Consider the following 17981-nt stretch of genomic DNA (forward strand, 5'->3'; position numbering starts at 1 on the left):
TTTCCGTCTAACCTCGACCCAGCGCGTAACGTGCGTAGCCTCGACTCGGCGACTCGGCGCACAGCGGGAGTAGTGCTTCCGGTTCTAACACTTCCGGTATGCGGGAGCAGGCCTAGCCGGCTGGCAAGATGCTGAAGTGGTGCGCGTTAAATGGGTTTTGAAGCCCTTGACAGCAAAGTGAGTTGTAATAAGGTGGGTTAATACGTCGATGTATCATGTCCGCGCATATTTGGTCATCGGGCTGCCACTGCGCAGTCGTTGGCTGCAGCAGCAATTTCCGAAAACGGAAGATAGCGCGCGACAAATTGTGCACCAAACACAAGAAGCCGCAAAGCGAATGCGGCTGTAACGTATACATTTTGCATCGCTTCCCCGCTGATATCAGCGGGGAAGCTATGCAATATCAGCACATAGAAAAAAAAAAGCAAATAGGCAGTATAGAAACGGACATCTACAAGTGCAGTAACAGGCCTCGATAAGACAAATGCAGAACGAATTTTGCAGCTTGTGGTGCAAATGTAAGACCCTGGGTGTAATGATTGTTATTGTCTACTCATGTTTTGCTTTTCATTCCGTTCATTCCTACGAGGATGTGCACTATAATTTTGTGTTTTGCTCGGTAGCGACGCCCGTTAAAGTACGTTAATGGAAACAATACAAAAAGAGGGCGCAAAATCGTCGTCGTTCTCCCCCCTCCTCCTCCTCCTCCTCCTCCTCCTCCTCCTCCCCCCCCCCCCCCCCCCCCCCCCTCCCTTTCACCATCTCCTGAATAGTTCCGAAGCATCTGGGCGTCATACGAACTAGAGATGTCCCGGTGCTAGCGATCGTACCTCGACGGTGCACCATAACAATAAACCGTTCGGCCCGCGTCGCCAACTCCCATTGTGAGTATTTTTACGATTAAACGATGATACTTCTATGCCCAGGGTCGCCCTCGCTCGCGCATAGAAACCCTCCGTTAGTCATTTGCAGAAGGCAGTCATTCTTCACAAACAACAACACGCGAAGAGTAAACACTGGTAAACGTCCTCAGGAAAAGTGAACATGCCTCCGATTTCGATTACCGGCGACGCTGGCGACGAACCTCTCGGTGCTGTTGGTGCAACAACGGGCGCCATGAGGGCGAATAAACACGCCAGAACACAAGAGTAATTCACACTTTCAATAACAAACAAATTAAGAACTCACTAAAAGGAAAACAATGAAGATACGATGCACGGGGTCAATGGGGACAAAGCAGGAGCTAGGAACAACGCTGCTCTCCGCATACCAAAATGGGCGCACAACAACCGTACGCCAGACGCCAGACGGCGCGGCTGTCGCTGCAACACGCAAGATGGCGACGACTACGCGGAAAAGGTGTATAAGGGGGAAAAAAGGCAAACGAAAATGTGGTTGAAGGAGGCAATTTAAGCAATGACCAAATGTAATCCTCCCCCTATTAAGTCAAACCTAGAATGTCAACATACAAAAAATAAAAAAAATAAGGTATAGTAGCATTTAATTTCTTCACACATTTGCTGATGTTACATGATTTCTTTTCACTGTTTTGGTGAAAGTAAGATCATATCAATTGGAGAAACAAACAATTAATGACAAACAGAATTTTCCATGTAAAGCAGAGCCTAACAACTTAAACCACCAAGTTACACCATAACTAACTACCGACGGGAAATCACTGCAGATGGACAGCACTAGCTCAGATCTTGCAAGAAATTGAATCAGACAAATAATAAGGACAGCACACATATGTATCGGGTGCACAACCTACAGCTCATGTTACTTGACTGTTGACAACTTGAATACACTGCAAGCAACTATAAGAGTGCTCCCACGTGGTTGCAATAGCTTGAAATGAACATGCTTCATGGTGACTGAGTTACCTTCTGTGCCTCAGAGTTCTTCACTTTTCAGAGTACCACAACTCAAACACTTCACTGACAGCACAAGCAGGTCCATGCCTACACTTCTCAAAACACACAATACATTTTTAGCCACCTTTCATCCTGCACGGGGATCTCTCGAAGACAGTGGCTGACATGCACACTTAAAGTAAACATATAAAAAAGAACCCCAAAAAAGGTGGAAGTAACGTAAAACTACCAATGCCTCGTTCAGGTCACTGAGTCTTCCCATGAGCCATGGTAGTCCATGCACACACAGAAAAACTTACACAGGTTGTTGCAAACTTCTGTCGGGGACGTCTGCTTGATTCCATGGCTCTGGATCCCATCTGTGCAGGTTCTTTGTGTAAGGACAGTCCTGCTTGTGGTGCCATATGATGTTCTCCACTCGAGCTGAACGAAAGCCACACTTGGAGCAGTGATAACGTGGGATACCTTTGTCGGATGAACAACTTGGCTTCTGGCATCGAATGTGGATGTCACCTGCAAACGTGTCGCTCACTGATGGAATACGTTTGCAGCTTTCAGCCAACACATCCTTCTTTGGGAGCAGTGATTCTGTGGGCTCGGATCGCCGCTTTCGTGCTAGTTTTGTTGGTGAAGGTACAGGGGCTGTGCAAATATTCTCCTGTCTCTTCATGTCAGAATTTTTCCTAGTCACATTCTCCAACAATTTCACTCGCTGTTTCTTTGGTGAAGGTGTTTCCTTTGCAGCAGGTACTTCTTTGGGTGACTGCATTTCTTTTGGAGTCGAACAAGTGGCTTCGAGCGACTTCCTGTGTGTCTTCCTTCTTGGAGCTGCCCCTTTAGGAGATTTTTTGGCATTCTTTTTCTTTGCACCTGCAGCTTCAGCTGCTTCCTGCTGGGCCTGCTCTATCTTGAAGAAGCTGAGCAGTGCATCGAAAGCTTCCTCTGATTTGTTATTTTGAGTATCATCCAGAATGTCGTAACTCTCATAAACATCAAAGTCATCGTCATCACTGTCAGGAATGATAACTCGCTTTCGTGGCGTAGTGGGTGTACGGAGGCTCCAGCGCTTTTTACCTAATGAGCTTGCCTCATCCTGGGACAAACTTGACCGTTTCCTTTTCGGCTTCAGATCTGGGAAGATGTCTCGTGGCTTGCTAGTTGGTGGGGGCTTGGCCACGCCATTGGTTGGTAGATTTGAAGCCTCCTGGCAAGGCATTAAATCAAGTGCAGCCAGCAGTTTTTCACCAGACTGATCAAGGTCACTAAGCTCTCTGCTGCTGTCATGCTCTTTGCTCCCTGATGTCCCAGACTCCAACACTATTGAGCTGTCTGTAGACAAGGCTTTCCCTTTTGGCTTGTCCTTCTCTTGTTCCTGCAGCTCATGGTAAAAAAACTCGGCTTCTTTTATCGACTGAGGAGCAGTCCCTTCCAAACACCTATCATGATCTGCAGAGTATGTGTACCTGTCTTCACAATTATCTTGGCCTTGATCTTCAGTGCTGTTGGGGCTTCTCGGCAACTCATCTTGTAACTGATCATCTGTATTTTCATAAGTGCTGCCTGCATCAGCACCAGACCTAAGCTGAAGTGCCTCATGTTCTGTGGCATCCGTGATTGTTTCTCTGACCACACAATTATCTTTATCCATTTCCATAAAGTCAAGGTCTTTGGTTTTTATCACATCTTTTTTATGCTCCAGATCTGGTACCATCAAATGACTTTCTGCTTCTTCAAACAAGACTCCTCTCAGGGAACTGCCTGGCTCACTTTCTTTGACAGGCTCCAAAACTGATGCATGACCATCACTGGCACTTATGACTTGAATCTGCTCCTCATCTTTCATTAGTGCACTCCTAGATGTCATTTGATTAGGATTGCTTTGTTCAAAATCAGCAGGAGTTTCGGAAGGAATTGCTTCAGCTGCCACAGCAGTTTCAGAACCATAACTCATTTCACTTTCCCCCCGACACTTCACAGGAGATATTTCACTAGACATATTTTCAGACTCATTGTCAATGTCAAGTTCAGAGTTCTTGTGAAGGATGTTGTGATGAAAACCCACTTTTGACACTGAGTGTAACAAGGTATCTCTGTTAACATCAGGTTGTTTGTCAAACAGCTCGTTCACATCCTTCAGATTTTCTTCTTTTTCTTCCCTGAAGAGTTCATTCACATTGAAACAATTATGTTGATCCAGATTTGTTTCTCTTTCTTTGCAAATACTTCTAGACTGAGTATTGCAATCTAGTTGCAGATCAAGGACATTTTCACTTCTGTCCACTAATTTTTCTTCAGACTTCTCTACGCCTTGAACATCAGGAAGGTTGTTTATGTGAGCAACTGTCTCACGAAAGCTTTCGTCTCCTTCTCCAATACCGTTGCCACAAGAGAGTGGGTCATAATGCTCAGAAGCAGCAAGCAAGGCGGCTTGAGATGGCTCCGACACAGCCGTGCCAGGAACACTTTCGTCTTGAGCACCAGTTGGAGGTACTTGTTCCAGAAGTTCTTTGTGAAAACCTTCGGTGATCATGGTCAATGTGTCATTTCCATCATGGCCAGTAGTCTTGGGCTGTTCCTGATATCCTTCTTGGCCAATACTAGGTTCCTCTGGTCTCATCAGTACAGTAGGCAGTAAATGACATTGCACCACGTCATTCTTCCCAGGATCAACAGAGATCCTGCTGCAGCCACCCTCTTCACTCCCTGCCTGAGGAGCCCCAAATCCAGACTCTATTTGTGCTTTACTACACTCAGAATTACCTTCCATTATTGGTGGTAGCATCCCAAGCTCGGCTCCAGTGCACTTCCCGAGCCCCTCTTCCGACACCTGCTCATTTTCAGCCACAAACTTGAGATTCCCACTTAGTGGCAGGGGGCCCGAGCATACCTCTAAACCTAGAGAATTTTTCAGAACATCACTGCCACTATCCAGAGTCTCCAGAGATTTGTTCAGGTCACCAGTTCCTTCAGGCAGTTCCTCTAGACTTGGCTGCAGCTCTCCATGACCTGCTTCACTAGCAGTGCTACACTGTTCGGGAGGTACCTCTTCCAAGCCTTGCTGGTAGAGCAGCGTGTTTTCTGTGTCAGCATTCTCTTCCCCGGGAGATGCTCCCGGGACGACTGCAGTATCCTCGAAGCCTGGGCCTTCTTTCTCATCAGGATCCTCAGATAAAATAAGCAACTGCTGTTGCTCTCCCGTAGTGATGGTCGTCATTCCTGCAAACTGGTCTTGTAGGGATAGTGACTCAGAAAGAGCACCTTGCAGTTGGTCCACTGTAAAAGTTGTTTGATCACCCAGCAATGCACGGGCATCGAATGCTTGGACGACTGCATCTTCTGAGCCTTCTTCAACCACCACTATGATCTGCTGCCCTTCTTTTCCATCTTCAGTCATCAGGACATGCTCCCCGAGTGCATCCGGCGGGAGGTAGAAGGTGTTCTCACCTTCCACCAGCTGAAGCCTGGAGTGATCGAGCTGAAAGTAGCCAATCACCTGTCCCTCTTCTTCTTCGACGGCAGATTCTTCTTCTGCAACCTAAGATAAACCAGAGTTGTCAAGGTACAGGTTAGATGTAGCTGCTTTCACTAATAGAATCTATGGTTACCGGGTATTTACAAAGTACTGAAACAATAGAGCCTGAATGGACCTTAGTACTCAATGATTATCCTTCTACAACTTGCATGCACTGGAGTGCCTATGAAAAAGTAACACAATGTGCCACAGGGGTCTCCATGGAAAAGGGTCAGATTGCTGTGATCCTGGTGGTTGGTTGTAAAAGTCACACTGCAGCAGCCAAATGGACATGGGTTTAACTGGTGGCATCCATATCTGTGGCTGCTGCTATTCCCATTGGCTGGTCACCTAGCAAGTTGGCGTTGTTAGGCAGGTACCTGCCAAGCTTCAAGAACCTCCACCTGTGTCAACAACTGTTTGACGTGATGTACAACTGCCATGCCAAGAATATTTTTTTTTTTTTTTTTGCAAAGGGGGGGGGGGGGGGGCTGAGGTGTTTGGCATGATTATGACGCTTGGGGTGTGGGGCGTGCAACACTGATGTTTGTTTTGAAGGGGTATTCCGGCGTTTTCTTCATGGTCTCTGATTTGCCTGAAAATTTGCTAAACACACCAAGAAATATTGCTGAAATAGTATCCCAAATATTAGGCCAAAATAATATTTTTAAGCTAAGTTATTGAATTTACATTTTCGTTCTCATTGTGTTTTTGAAAACAAAATTATCTACTCGTAACAATGAAAAAGTGACGCCAGCGGCAGGCAGCGGTTCACTCTTTGAACTGTAGGCTTTGTTCCTAACTGATTACAAACAGTTTCATGGTGTCAAATGAATGCTTTGAAAGCGTGCTCCAGCCCCCGCACAGCAGCACAAAACAAATGCCTGGCATAGTCTATTTTTGACTGCCTGCTCTACTTGCAAGTCAGCCTTCCACTGATGTCACGGCAGTGAAAAGCACAAACATATATGAAAGTTGTTTTGGCATCAATTTAATTTGCCGATTTCACAATAACTATTCCGAATTTGGCGATACTAAATAGCATACTGGAAAGGGTAAAGGCTGGGGATTCATAAAATATAGTTTGTTATGGTAGCCGAAAAATTGCCGGAGTACCCATTTAATGCAATACATTGTGCACATACATTAGTTTCAACTTATTGCTATGTGTTCATGTGTAGGTTATTCAGTTATGTCTTATGCCTACACTCTGAAACCTGGGAATGTACTGCCGGTTCCCGCAATACACAAGCATACTAGGCTTAAGCGGGCCAGTGGCTTTGTATCTGTATTTTTATTACCGAATAAACCTTCTTATCCTTACTCACTATTTGTCGAGGTATCAAACTGGCATCAAGATGCACCCATTCTGAGTTTTTTTAAAACAAAGTTGCATTCACATACATGCTCAGCAGCTTACATTTTATCCTTGGGGTGTGAAAATTGTGGAAGTCTAGCTCAAATCAAATTCGAATCAAACAGTGCTGAATAGTAGCCAAAATGTTGAATAGTGAATGCCAAAACTTTTCAGAGTGTCTAGCAAATTATATTTTTTAAATTCCCTGACTTTTTGAGATTTTCCCAGACAATTTAAGGTGAAATTCCCTGACCACTGTAGAGGCAGTTAAATATTGCCATGCGCGTTGGCGAGCAAGCGCGTGCGTGACCGAGTGGTTACCGTGCTTGACTGTCGCGCGGAAGGTGTAGGTTCGATTCCAGTTAGCGGACTGTCCTTTTATTTATTCTTTCAATGTGGCCTTCTCGTAAGTTCCAGAACATTCTCGTCTGATCGAGTTCCGAATGTTCTACGCACCGAAAGTTCTACGCCGAACGATACAGAAACCCCCGAGGGTATATAAGGGATTCCGCAAAGCGAGCGGAGCCAGTTTCGCCTTAGCATTCGACTCTGCTGTCACACCGACTTCGACGCCCACAATGCTCTGCTTTATTCTGTTCCCTTTTTATTTTTGGGCACAAGTTCGCCCCATTAAACATTTAGTTTCTTCAGTTATTATAGCCTCATCCCTTGTCATTCGTGACAATAGATAAGACCATTACCACACAAGGTATTTTTTATTTATAGAGCACAATTATAATCAGCACAAATTAGGGTATCTGACTAGAGTGTCTAATACCTCTGTCAAACGGGCACCTAAAAGGACCTTTGTGCCAAAGGCCTTTAGGATTTTCAAATGACCTTTAAGTTCTGCCGTGCCAGACAGCAAAAGTAAATGTGATTTAGACAATGTTTACAGCGATTGAAGTCTCGTAACTAGTTCAAACGCTTCAATTACGTTCATGCCAGAAAAATAATATTTTGGTGATATAAGTAACTTACTAAGTTTTTCTTAAGCAAAGTATAAAAAAAGACAAAATGACGAGTTCAGACGAGTGATCACAACCAGGTCCATTTTAAGCCCAAGCAAAGTGTTTTTTGGCAATTAGCGGCAACCCTGAGCGTCTCCCGCTCACTCAGTCCTAATGTTGTTCAGTGTTCCCACTCCTTTCCGTGCTTCTGCTACGCTTTTGCCCTGTTCGGTTCGGTATCGTGCTCGCGCTTGAGTTTCATCGCACGCGTCGGAGGTCCACCAGCCGATCCTCCAAAAGTCGTATCAGCGCCTAGGTCGCCTCAACGCTCCAATGGAATCGCGGCGACCCCTTCCTAGTCATGGACACTCCTTCGTCCACGACTAGGAAAGGGTCGCATGATGCGAGAGTGAGATACAGAAATATATATGTATAAGAAATATTAAATATACAAAGTACAGTTAGCAATACACTATTAAAGGATGATAAAATATAAAGTAGAGAAATAAAAGCTAGAAAACAATGGTTGTAAAGAAAATCAAGAGGAGGAAAACCAAAGTGCTGAAGCGGACGATGCGAGCAGGCGAGCAGTGGCACGACGAGGCCTAATAGATAGCTGGGGCCGTGAGTACAGAAAACTATTAGTAGAGCGAGGTCTGTACAGAATATACATGAAACACATTATTTTTCAATAATAAAGACATAAAAACATTGATTTTAGATATCAGTACGATCTTTTAATCCAATTCGCTTCTCTAAGTGTAGACCGCTGCTGACGAGAGTACGCCTTTAGCAGCTGTAAAGGAGTTCCGGGAACTCAGGTTCACGAAAAGGATCTTTACGCTAAATGCCATTTGAATTGCTTGAATGACATTTGCACTAATGGTCCTTTGGTGTAAAAGGCCCAGTTAGGTGCCCGTCTGACAGGGGTATGATACTGCACAAAGTTTATGCAAACACAATCTCCTCTTGCTGCTTAAGATTGTCAGCCATTGCATAAAGGTCGTCCAAGCACACATCTCTTACCCCTAAGGGAGTTGATTTTTTCTCACAGGAGACGAACCTTCATGAACGACTCACTGGCGCCTTTGCTTATTTTCTTTGTTCTTCCACAAGAGCGGTCACTCTTTTCTTGTTTTTCTGAACATCTGACTCCCCGACTTTCTACCTTCTTTTTCTGCAATTTCTCTCAAAAGACGCTGTAGGAATTGCAAACAATGTGCACCTTCTTGTCAGTAATTTCAACCTTGTCCACGCCGCCTGCTGCCAACACAGCGTCGCCCACCACTCGCTGTGCTATGAATGATTCTTCTTTCAAGTTTTCAACAATGCACTCTTTGTCGACTGAAAAGCCTCTTTCTACGGCAGCATTGCCTTGAGACAAGCATGGGACGATCTTGATAAAACACAGCAGCTCTTTGTGACCATGTGAGCAGAAATTTAGCCACACAACATCCAGCCTCTGTCCTTTCCTGTCAAGATCTTTCAGTATTTCCTGTGCATGGCTCAGTGAACAGATCTGTACATAGGAACGATGGGCCCGTTCTGCTTGTAGACCGGTCAGCCACTGGTCTTCTGAAAGCACTTAAAGTGCGAGGGTCAGTCGTTTGCGGCCAGCCTCCGGAGACAATGCGAATGCTGGATCCAAGCAGCTGGCACCCCTAGTTGCTTCAATGGTGACCTCTCCATCACCATTCCGGAGCATACCTTAACGAAGGAAACGCAGTCTTTCTTGAACTTGAGCAAGGTAAGCTGTGGTAGCTTGGGCGCCTTGCGGAGCTCGTTCTTTTGCTGCCAATCCAACATCAATAACGGCTACAGCTATACAGTTCTTCAGTAGCTTAAGGGCCTGTCTGCAGCATTCAGGATTTCCTTCTTGAGAATTCTTGCAAGCAGTGACCATAAGACGTTATACAATGCCATAAAAAGAAAGGGAACCTTTGGCTTGTCGGTCTGAAATTCTACCAAAAATGGCTCCAGTTCTTCAGCAATTTACGGCATGAAGGCTAGCTTTGCCGGCAACAGCTCATCACCAACTGTGTTCACAACAGCGCTGTAGCTGGAGCATGTCGGCTGCTTGCTTGCCTTTGCTGAACACTCTATGAACTTTGCCAAGTTCGGAAAAACTTGTAATGCCCCATTGATAACCATTTTACTGCACATAACTTGAGAGGAAATAGCGTGCTCCCGGTGAAGTTGGCGCAATCGGCACAATGAGCAAGCACTTATTTGAAGAGGTTGTAGCTGCTGTGAAGAATGCTACAACATCCGAAGCAGTTGCAGCATGGCCTGCCTTGTATGCACCATTTATTACGTGCAGCCCACAACTTCCAATGTCCAGAATATTGTGGCTCTCATCTGATACCTTCAGTTCTTGCTTCAGAGAACTTAGAAACTTGAGCATCCATGGAAACTTGTAGTATCTTCGCTTGCTTGATCAGTTCTGTGGCCTCCTTAAATGTTGATGCCAGGCCCTCCGCACAGGTGTGGCCCAGGAAGCACGAGGTGAGGTACTGCATCTTCACAGTGCCGTTGGCAGTGTCGTCCCAATATCGGACAAGTACATCCATCTGTTGCTTCTGAGTCACTTTGCTGAGCGACTCGTCAAACGAAACAACTACGAAATGCACACTGGCGAGACTTGATAGCAGCTTATTCCGAAAGTAGGGCGCAATACCATGGCAGATGGTATATCCTACCTTGTCCTAACTGAAGTTTTGCAGCGACTTCACACGCGGGAAACATGAAGAGTGAGGCCAATGGTGCTGTAGAACGAAGGGATCTGTGAATCGCTATTGAGTTTAAGTACCAAATTATCATGGCCTTTGTTACAGCACTCTTCAGTAGAAAGCTGCTCATTGATGTCTTCACACTTGTGGTGTGAAGTTCGTTGTTGCTGTAAAAAATGACAGAAGTTCAGATTGGGAACGGCTTGATCCTCGACTCAGACTTCAAAGCGAGCAAGGTGCATTTTGTTTGATGCGTGACTGGAAACTGCCGTGTTTCCCATGTTGCTCAAAGAAAACGTTTTGTGGCACATTGAGCACTGAGCACTGCAAGGATCATTTTGCATGGGCTTAATCCAACTTGCATATTCCAAAATATTCAGGTTCGTCCAGTCCGGATTAAACGAGCACTTTCTTGCCGCAGACATTGTCAGTGAAGAGGCCACTTCCGGAAACATGACGAAAACACGACGTTTAACCACACACGTCAATAACCGAATGGCAGCATGGCTGCCAGATGCACACTTTTGTGCACTTCCAGATTAAGGCTTGGATTGAATTGGAGTCTGTGGCTTTCCCATTTGTTACTAAATCTAGTGGCTCTAACTGGATCTAGTCTAGTGTTGTGCCCTCAATCCAATCCAATCCAGTGCATAGCTTGGACTGGATTTGTCGGTTTTCCCTTTGCATTGGGTAGCACACTCTACATCAGGTGAGCAGAGCCCGTGCTCTGCTCTAAGCAAAATTTATTGCCTACTTTTCTGCCCCCAAGTCCTCAAGCCTTTGCTCGGGGCACTCGGGCATTTCTGGCTCATTTTCCCTGACTGGTCTCGCATTTTGACAATACACCTGACAATTCCCCGATTTTTCCCGGTGATTTAAAATTCCCTGACAATTCCCACTTTTCCTGGTCGCTAGACACCCTGCTTCGAACCGAAATGTGCTGAACCAAACAAAGGACTGATTGCTTTAAAATCACTTGCACATTTATTTTCCCGTGGAGTGGGTAGATCTTATAAAGTGGCACTAATGACTGTGTAAGAAAAACAATTTGAAGTGAAGTGCACACGAAAGACGTGCTCACATCCATTCATCTAGCTACACCAGCACATGGTGGTTGGCGGTTGTGTACTGGTTGGATGGAAGAATAAGACTAAATTCCTTAAAATCGCACGTCTTTTGCCTGATAGCCGCAGCACCTCACTCGACACCGCAGGGAGTGACAGATTAGTGGATGAGATGGGTTAAATTATTGTTGTAGTTGCCACTGTAGTTAATTGCTATGTTGTGAACATAACAATTGAGAATGCTTTATGGCTAAGAATTTTTTTTTTTTTTTTTTTATATCTCAGATTGGTAGTGCACAGTTGGCGGCGGGTCACACGAGGTACTTGAATCTGTGGCGGCGTCAGTCGGCACAAGCGGAGAGCGTGTGCTGAACGCCGGCTAGCGCGTTCGAAATGAAATACACTAGTTTTAACCAATCTTCACGTTGTGTGGTTGAGTTTTCTCTTTCATCCGCCACATTGGTGACACGGACTACGGACAGTAACGCAAAAGAAATGCACCATAATGGTGAGCCTCTCCAGACTGTCAGCCACTATGCTATGCGCCTCCTCTACTTCTGGCCACAGCACCCAGAAGTCTGGTTTTTGCAAGTAGAAGCTTGCTTCAGTGTCTCAAACACCACATCACAAGCGATGCATTTTAGACACCTTGCGGCTGCCCTTCCGAATTAAGTTGCATTAGAAGTTTGCGAAGTTCTCTTGCATCCACCTGCCGCCGCACCGTATGAAGCGCTGGAAGCTGCTATCCCTAAGCAAACAACAATTTCATAACGCAAGCAATTGTGGAAGAACTTGGAAATCGATGCCCTCCGCAGCTACTACTCTGTCACATCTAGAACTTGCATCAGTGGCAGGCAGCAACATCTGAAGCTGCACTCCTAAAAGAACTCTTCCCGCAACATCTTCCTTCGACAGTACAGATGCTGCTCACTGCCACAACAAATTTGGCCCTGCCAGCTCTGGTGCTACATGGCGACAAGATCATGGCAGTTGCACCACCTCAGACTTCTGTGTGCAGCTCCGACCTACAAGCGCCTCTGGGTGAGCAAGCTTCAGCCACTCTACTTAGCTCCATTTGAGAAGTTCATCACCCTTCTGAAATTCTGCATCAGAAATTTGCCTCATCTGAAAGAGTGATGACTAGAGCCCTGCATATCCGCGGATATCCGCAGTAAACTGGCGGATTCGGATAAAAATGAATCAGATTTGGTGGATTGCGGATTGGATGCGGATGCCAGGGGCTGCGGATGCAGATCGGATCCGGATATCTACATCCGTAATGAGTGAGTGATAATATGAAGCGTATCATCGAATGTATTGCAGGGGCAAACTACACTCTAGGTGTCAATCGGGGAGAAAATCATTATTTACGTCAATAAAGGTTTGAGTCTCACTAAAGATTGCTTTAGAGCAGTGGTCGGCAACCTTTTCGGGCAGCGGGCCTAGTCGCCGTGAAGCTAAGGTGGAACGGGCCGAACGGCAAGCAGCGGGGAAGAAGGGGGGGGGGGGGGGGGGTTAAGATTTAAAAAAAAAAAAAAACACTTGCACGAACTTACATTGACGTACATAAATCGAAAATGAGCAGTTTCTTTATTTCACGACACACGACATGAGATACAACATTTCCACAAAAACCTAGAGACTCCTCTCGGTGAGACTTCTGGTTCTGAACTGCGCTCGCCAAACTACGGACATCCACATTCAAGCTACTAACTGCGAGTAGCAAAACATTGTGGAGGTTCTCGTCAGTCATTCGTGAAGGCAAGCAACGGGCAGCGAATTAGACAACTTGATCTTTTTTTCCTTCTTTTTTTTTAGCCGATCGCGTTGGGGGGGGGGGGGGGGGGGGGGGCACTGGGGGCTAGGGGCCGCATAATACTGCCTCGCGGGCCGGATCCGGCCCGCGGGTCGCTGGTTGCCGACCACTGCTTTAGAGCATTCTATCTCGCCAAAAATACTGTCCCTAGAAAAAGCAAAGAATGCAGGAGTATCAGTCGTCCCGGGAAGCGTGTTCTTCTTTGGAAGGGAAAAAGCGGAAAATGTTCCGGCAAAAAACCCCCAAAAACTATAACATACAAGTTAGAAGAATGTAGAAGAAATTTGCAAGTGACTCCTTTGCCTACAAATATATATTGAGGAGACTGAATTCAATCCTGTGGAGTAGTGGAACTTGCGCCAGCACAAGTTTTTGTACCTTATTCTTGTAGAGCAGCTTGTGCATGCCACCCCAGCATCAAGTGCACCAACGAAGAGAGACTTCTCATGAGCACGTATTAATTTAAGAAAGGTGAACCAGTCTGAATCCATCCGAGTTGATATTCTCTTCCTTCTACAGCAACCGCGACTAAAAAGTTGCGTGTGTGTGTGTTTTTTTTGTTTTTTTTTTCTTCAACAGTTGGCATCGAGTTGTTTTTGAAGTACTATATGGTTCCGAGCATGCAGTTGAGGGTTCGTGTTTAAAACTATGACTGATTGGAGGTGTTGCCATTTTTAAATATTGTGATATTTTCCCAGTGGTGTATTCGCACCTTACCAGATATACACGTGTATTTTGCTGCTGCGAGTGAGTGCCTTTCCTCCCATTTTTTTACTGTTTGGCCTAAAAAAGATGACACAATGTTATTAGTCTGTCCTCTGACAATTTTCATGTTTATAAAATATGCGCCTGGTTGAAGTGGGTTTCACAAAACAAAAATAAAAATATATTTCCTTCCTTTTGAGCACATATATACTGGACAGAGTGTCAGTGCCACGGACCCTCAAGAATATCTAATAACTGTGATCATCTTTCGAGTGATGCGAAGTGTCTCTGGAAGAATGATTGCACATTTTATAAATATAATAACATGACCTTCACCATATTCTTACACAAAAAGTTCTTTTTGGAAGAGTAAGCAGACGGCTAATAGGATACCATCCAGATTTTTTTCTTTTTTTTCTTAAGTTTTAATAAAGCTTGATTTTATTATGTAAAATGAATGCACGGATCAAGTCCGATACAGTTCAAATTTTGTGGATGCGGTTTGGATACAAAGTCTGCAGATGCGGATCGAATGCGGAAACAATTATTTAAGAACATTGCGGACGTGGATCGGACGCAAATACAAAGTCTGCAGATGCGGATCGGATGCGGATACAATTATTTAAGAAAGTTGTGGATGTGGATACGAAGTCTGCAGATGCGGATGATCAAACTGTTATTTGTGCAGGGCTCTGATGATGACCCTGCGCGAAGAATTCAAGAACCTATCCACCCTTGTCGTGAGCTTCCTGGGCGGTCATTCAAAGAACTCTAATTATGGCCACTCCTACCATTCTGCTCGACCCCCAAATCGTGCGTCACTTTCGAGACAACATTCTTCTTCGAGGATCCAGTCCCCAGACCTCCAACCTTGCTGGTACCATCGCAAATTTGATTCCAGAGCAGAATGCTGCAGTGAGGGTTGGTCAGGAAACAAGACCAGAGAACACTAGCGGTGACGAGTGCTCCTCCGAAACCCACTGATAGTCACCTGCTTTTCTTCAAGGACAAACTTTAACATTTTGAATTTCTCGTCGACACAGGAGAGCATTCTTCCTGCACGTTCCATTGACAAGGGCTCCAGCCCCATCTGCTACTTATGTGCAGTGAACGGCAGTAGCACCCCACTTACGGTCAAAGATCCCTTGCTGTCGAACTGGGTGTCTGGCACATGTTTTGTTGGGTGTTTCTTGTTGTGTCAGTTAGTCACACTATTCTGGGTGCAGACTTTCTCTCCCAGTTCGCACTTTAGTTGACATGGCACACAAGAAACTCATAGATTCTACCACCGGACTCTCCGTTACCATTAAGCTTTTAAGCATCTCATACTTCGCTTTTACGATGGAATGCTGCGTGCCCGAGCCGTACACAAATCTAATAAGAGAATTCCAGACTCTGACTGTGTCCCTAATTGGACAAAGCCTGTGACACATGACGTCGTGCACCACATCATCACCTGCAGTCAGCCGACTCATGCTGTTCCATGGCGGCTATCTTCTGAAAAGCTCCAAGTCGCTAGGCAGGAGTTCAAACACATCTTGGAGATAGAGATTGTTCAGCCGTCCTCGAGTTGTTGGTTCACGCAGCTACACATGGTTCCAAAGAAGACAGCCGGCGACTGAAGGCCTTGCAGAGACTACTGTGCGCTGAACCTGGCCACGCTCCCTGACTGCTACACCCTACAGAACATTCAAGACTTCACTGTCAACCTCGGTGGGTTCACCACCTCTTCGAAGATAGACCTACAAAAGCATATCTTCGAATTCCCGTAGCCACAAAGGATATTTCAAAGACCGGTATCACGATGCCATTTGGCCTGTTTGAGTTTGCTCGCATGCCATTCGGGCTGAGAAATTCCGGACAGACCTTCCAGAGATTCATAGATGTTGTAACACGGGGACTTCTTTTTGTTTTTGAGTACGCCAATGATATTCTGGTCGCAAGTATGTCACCCAAGGAGCACCATCACCATCTCTTGCTTCTCTTCGAATTACTTCGAGAATGCAACCTCATCATAAACGTCGACAAATTCGAGTTTGGGGTTTCTTCCTTGGAATTTCTGGGACATGTAATGGACAACTGAGACATCCGATCACTGCTGACGAAAGTGAAGGCCATCGCCGAGTTTCCTTGCCCCGAATCCCTGCGGAAACTGCATCGTTTCCTTGGGTTGGTAAACTTCTATTGCCACTTTGTATCAAATTGCACCACCACCACCCTCGGACCTGCTCACGCAATGCAAGTCTCCAACAGCTACACTTTCGTGGGTTTAAGAGGCTGACGACGTTTTCTGTGTTGCCAAGACTGCTTTAGTTTATTCAGCTCTGCTGGAACATCCACAGCATGATGCCCTCACAAGTATCATGATATATGCCTCAGGAGTTGCCGTTGGAGCTGTGGTCCAGCAGTACCTTGGTGGGGCATGGAAACCCCTTGGGTTCTTCTTAAAAATACACCGAGAAACGCTACAGCACCTTAGAAGTCCGACACCTTGCTTTCTTGGCTGAATTTTCCACAGATATATGAAGTGTCAAAGCAGCTCAGAACGTCTCTGCAGACACACTAAGTTGCATTGCGTAACTTCACATCCCAGATTTGTCACGGGAAGCGTTCGCCAGGCTGCAAGAAAAGGACGAAGAGCTCCGACACCTCCGCGGTTCCACGTCTCTATTGCTTACGGACATTCCAGACTCCTCGACAGGCGTCACCTTTGTTAGCAACACTCCCACCGGCGGGCAGTGCGCATTCGTTTCTGCAGAGCTACACCGCCAAATTTTGGACTCCCTCCATTCTCTCGCTCATCCTGAAATTTGAGCTTCTCAAAAACTCGTTGTGGAGCATGAGGTACGGCTGGGCATGAACATAGACGGCAGAAAGTGGGCTTGAGAATGTCTTTCGTGGCAGCGTGCAAAAATAAACCGGCACACTACAACTCCCCTTACCAAGTTTATCCCTCCCGACCACACTGTCGAAAAGGTTCACATCGATATCGTCGGACCTCAGCCACCATGCAAAGAGTACTATTACCTCCTCACTGTTGTCAATCGGTTTACCCGCTGGCCGGAAGCGACACCCGTCCAAGGCATCATGGCCGAAACTGTTGCATCTGCTTTTGTCGGCACACAGGGGCCTACAGTTCGAGTCGGCTTGTACTGACATCTCTCCAAGCTGCTAGGAACGACAAACACACACGAGTGCCTACTATCCGCAAGTCAATGGTCTCATCGGGAAATTTCACTGCCAACTGAAGGCTTCACTTATGGCCCCCCAAGATCCCACTCGTTGGTTGGAGATTCTCCCAACTGTCCTTCTTGGCATTCGTGTAGCCATGAAAGAAGATCTCGCCTGTTCCGCAGCCCAGGCTTGTATATGGCACTTTGTATATCCACTAGGCAACACTGCTCTAGTCACACCATGATGCCCACAAGTCACATGATCGTATATTTATTTGAAAGCTTTTTCATTCTAGGTGCCTCCATGCTTGCCCAAGCTTGCCTCGCCACGGTACGATAACACTCTCTCATGCTACTCGGCTACTCTGACGTATACTCTTGTTCTTGTCTCCTTGCCCTTTGACCTTCCACCGTGCGTGCATGGGCGAGATTGTAACGGATGACGGCGAGTTCGTCCGCGACGATCTCGTCATCTTCGCTGGAGCTGGTTGTGAGTGGGACGAAGTCAAAATGACCAGCCTGTAACATCTTTGATAACAATCACTCTCGTCACTGCTGTAATCAGTGTCAAGACCTCAGGCGAAGTGGGCAATGCCATAGACGTCGTTTCGAAACCGAGTGCTCGAAAAGCGGAAGGTGACCTTGGAAGCTGAAGTGCGAGACGTTGAGAGAGCCAAGTCTGCGAGTGCGTGCAAGGAGACACCGCATGTTGGGCAGATAACGTTACTGACCCAACAAACATGGTAGCACTTTGGAATGGGGCGGATCCGAGGGTCCTGCATATAAATAGATTTATCCCCGA

At 46.0% G+C, this 17981-nt stretch overlaps 1 protein-coding gene across 1 annotated transcript in view; it reads right to left on the reverse strand.

Annotated features, from left to right (window-relative positions):
• Window positions 1-1227: 1227 nt before the first annotated feature.
• Window positions 1228-17981, reverse strand: part of LOC115327870 — a 47863-nt gene continuing 31109 nt past the window's right edge. The window contains exon 5 of the mRNA XM_029988915.4: window positions 1228-5409. Coding sequence (XP_029844775.2) covers window positions 2170-5409 — 3240 coding nt within the window. The 3' untranslated portion in view covers window positions 1228-2169. The remainder of the gene's footprint in view (window positions 5410-17981) is intronic.

Source organism: Ixodes scapularis, unplaced genomic scaffold, assembly GCF_016920785.2.
Source record: "Ixodes scapularis isolate PalLabHiFi unplaced genomic scaffold, ASM1692078v2 PGA_scaffold9__187_contigs__length_104089568, whole genome shotgun sequence".
In the NCBI taxonomy this organism is placed as follows: domain Eukaryota; kingdom Metazoa; phylum Arthropoda; class Arachnida; order Ixodida; family Ixodidae; genus Ixodes; species Ixodes scapularis.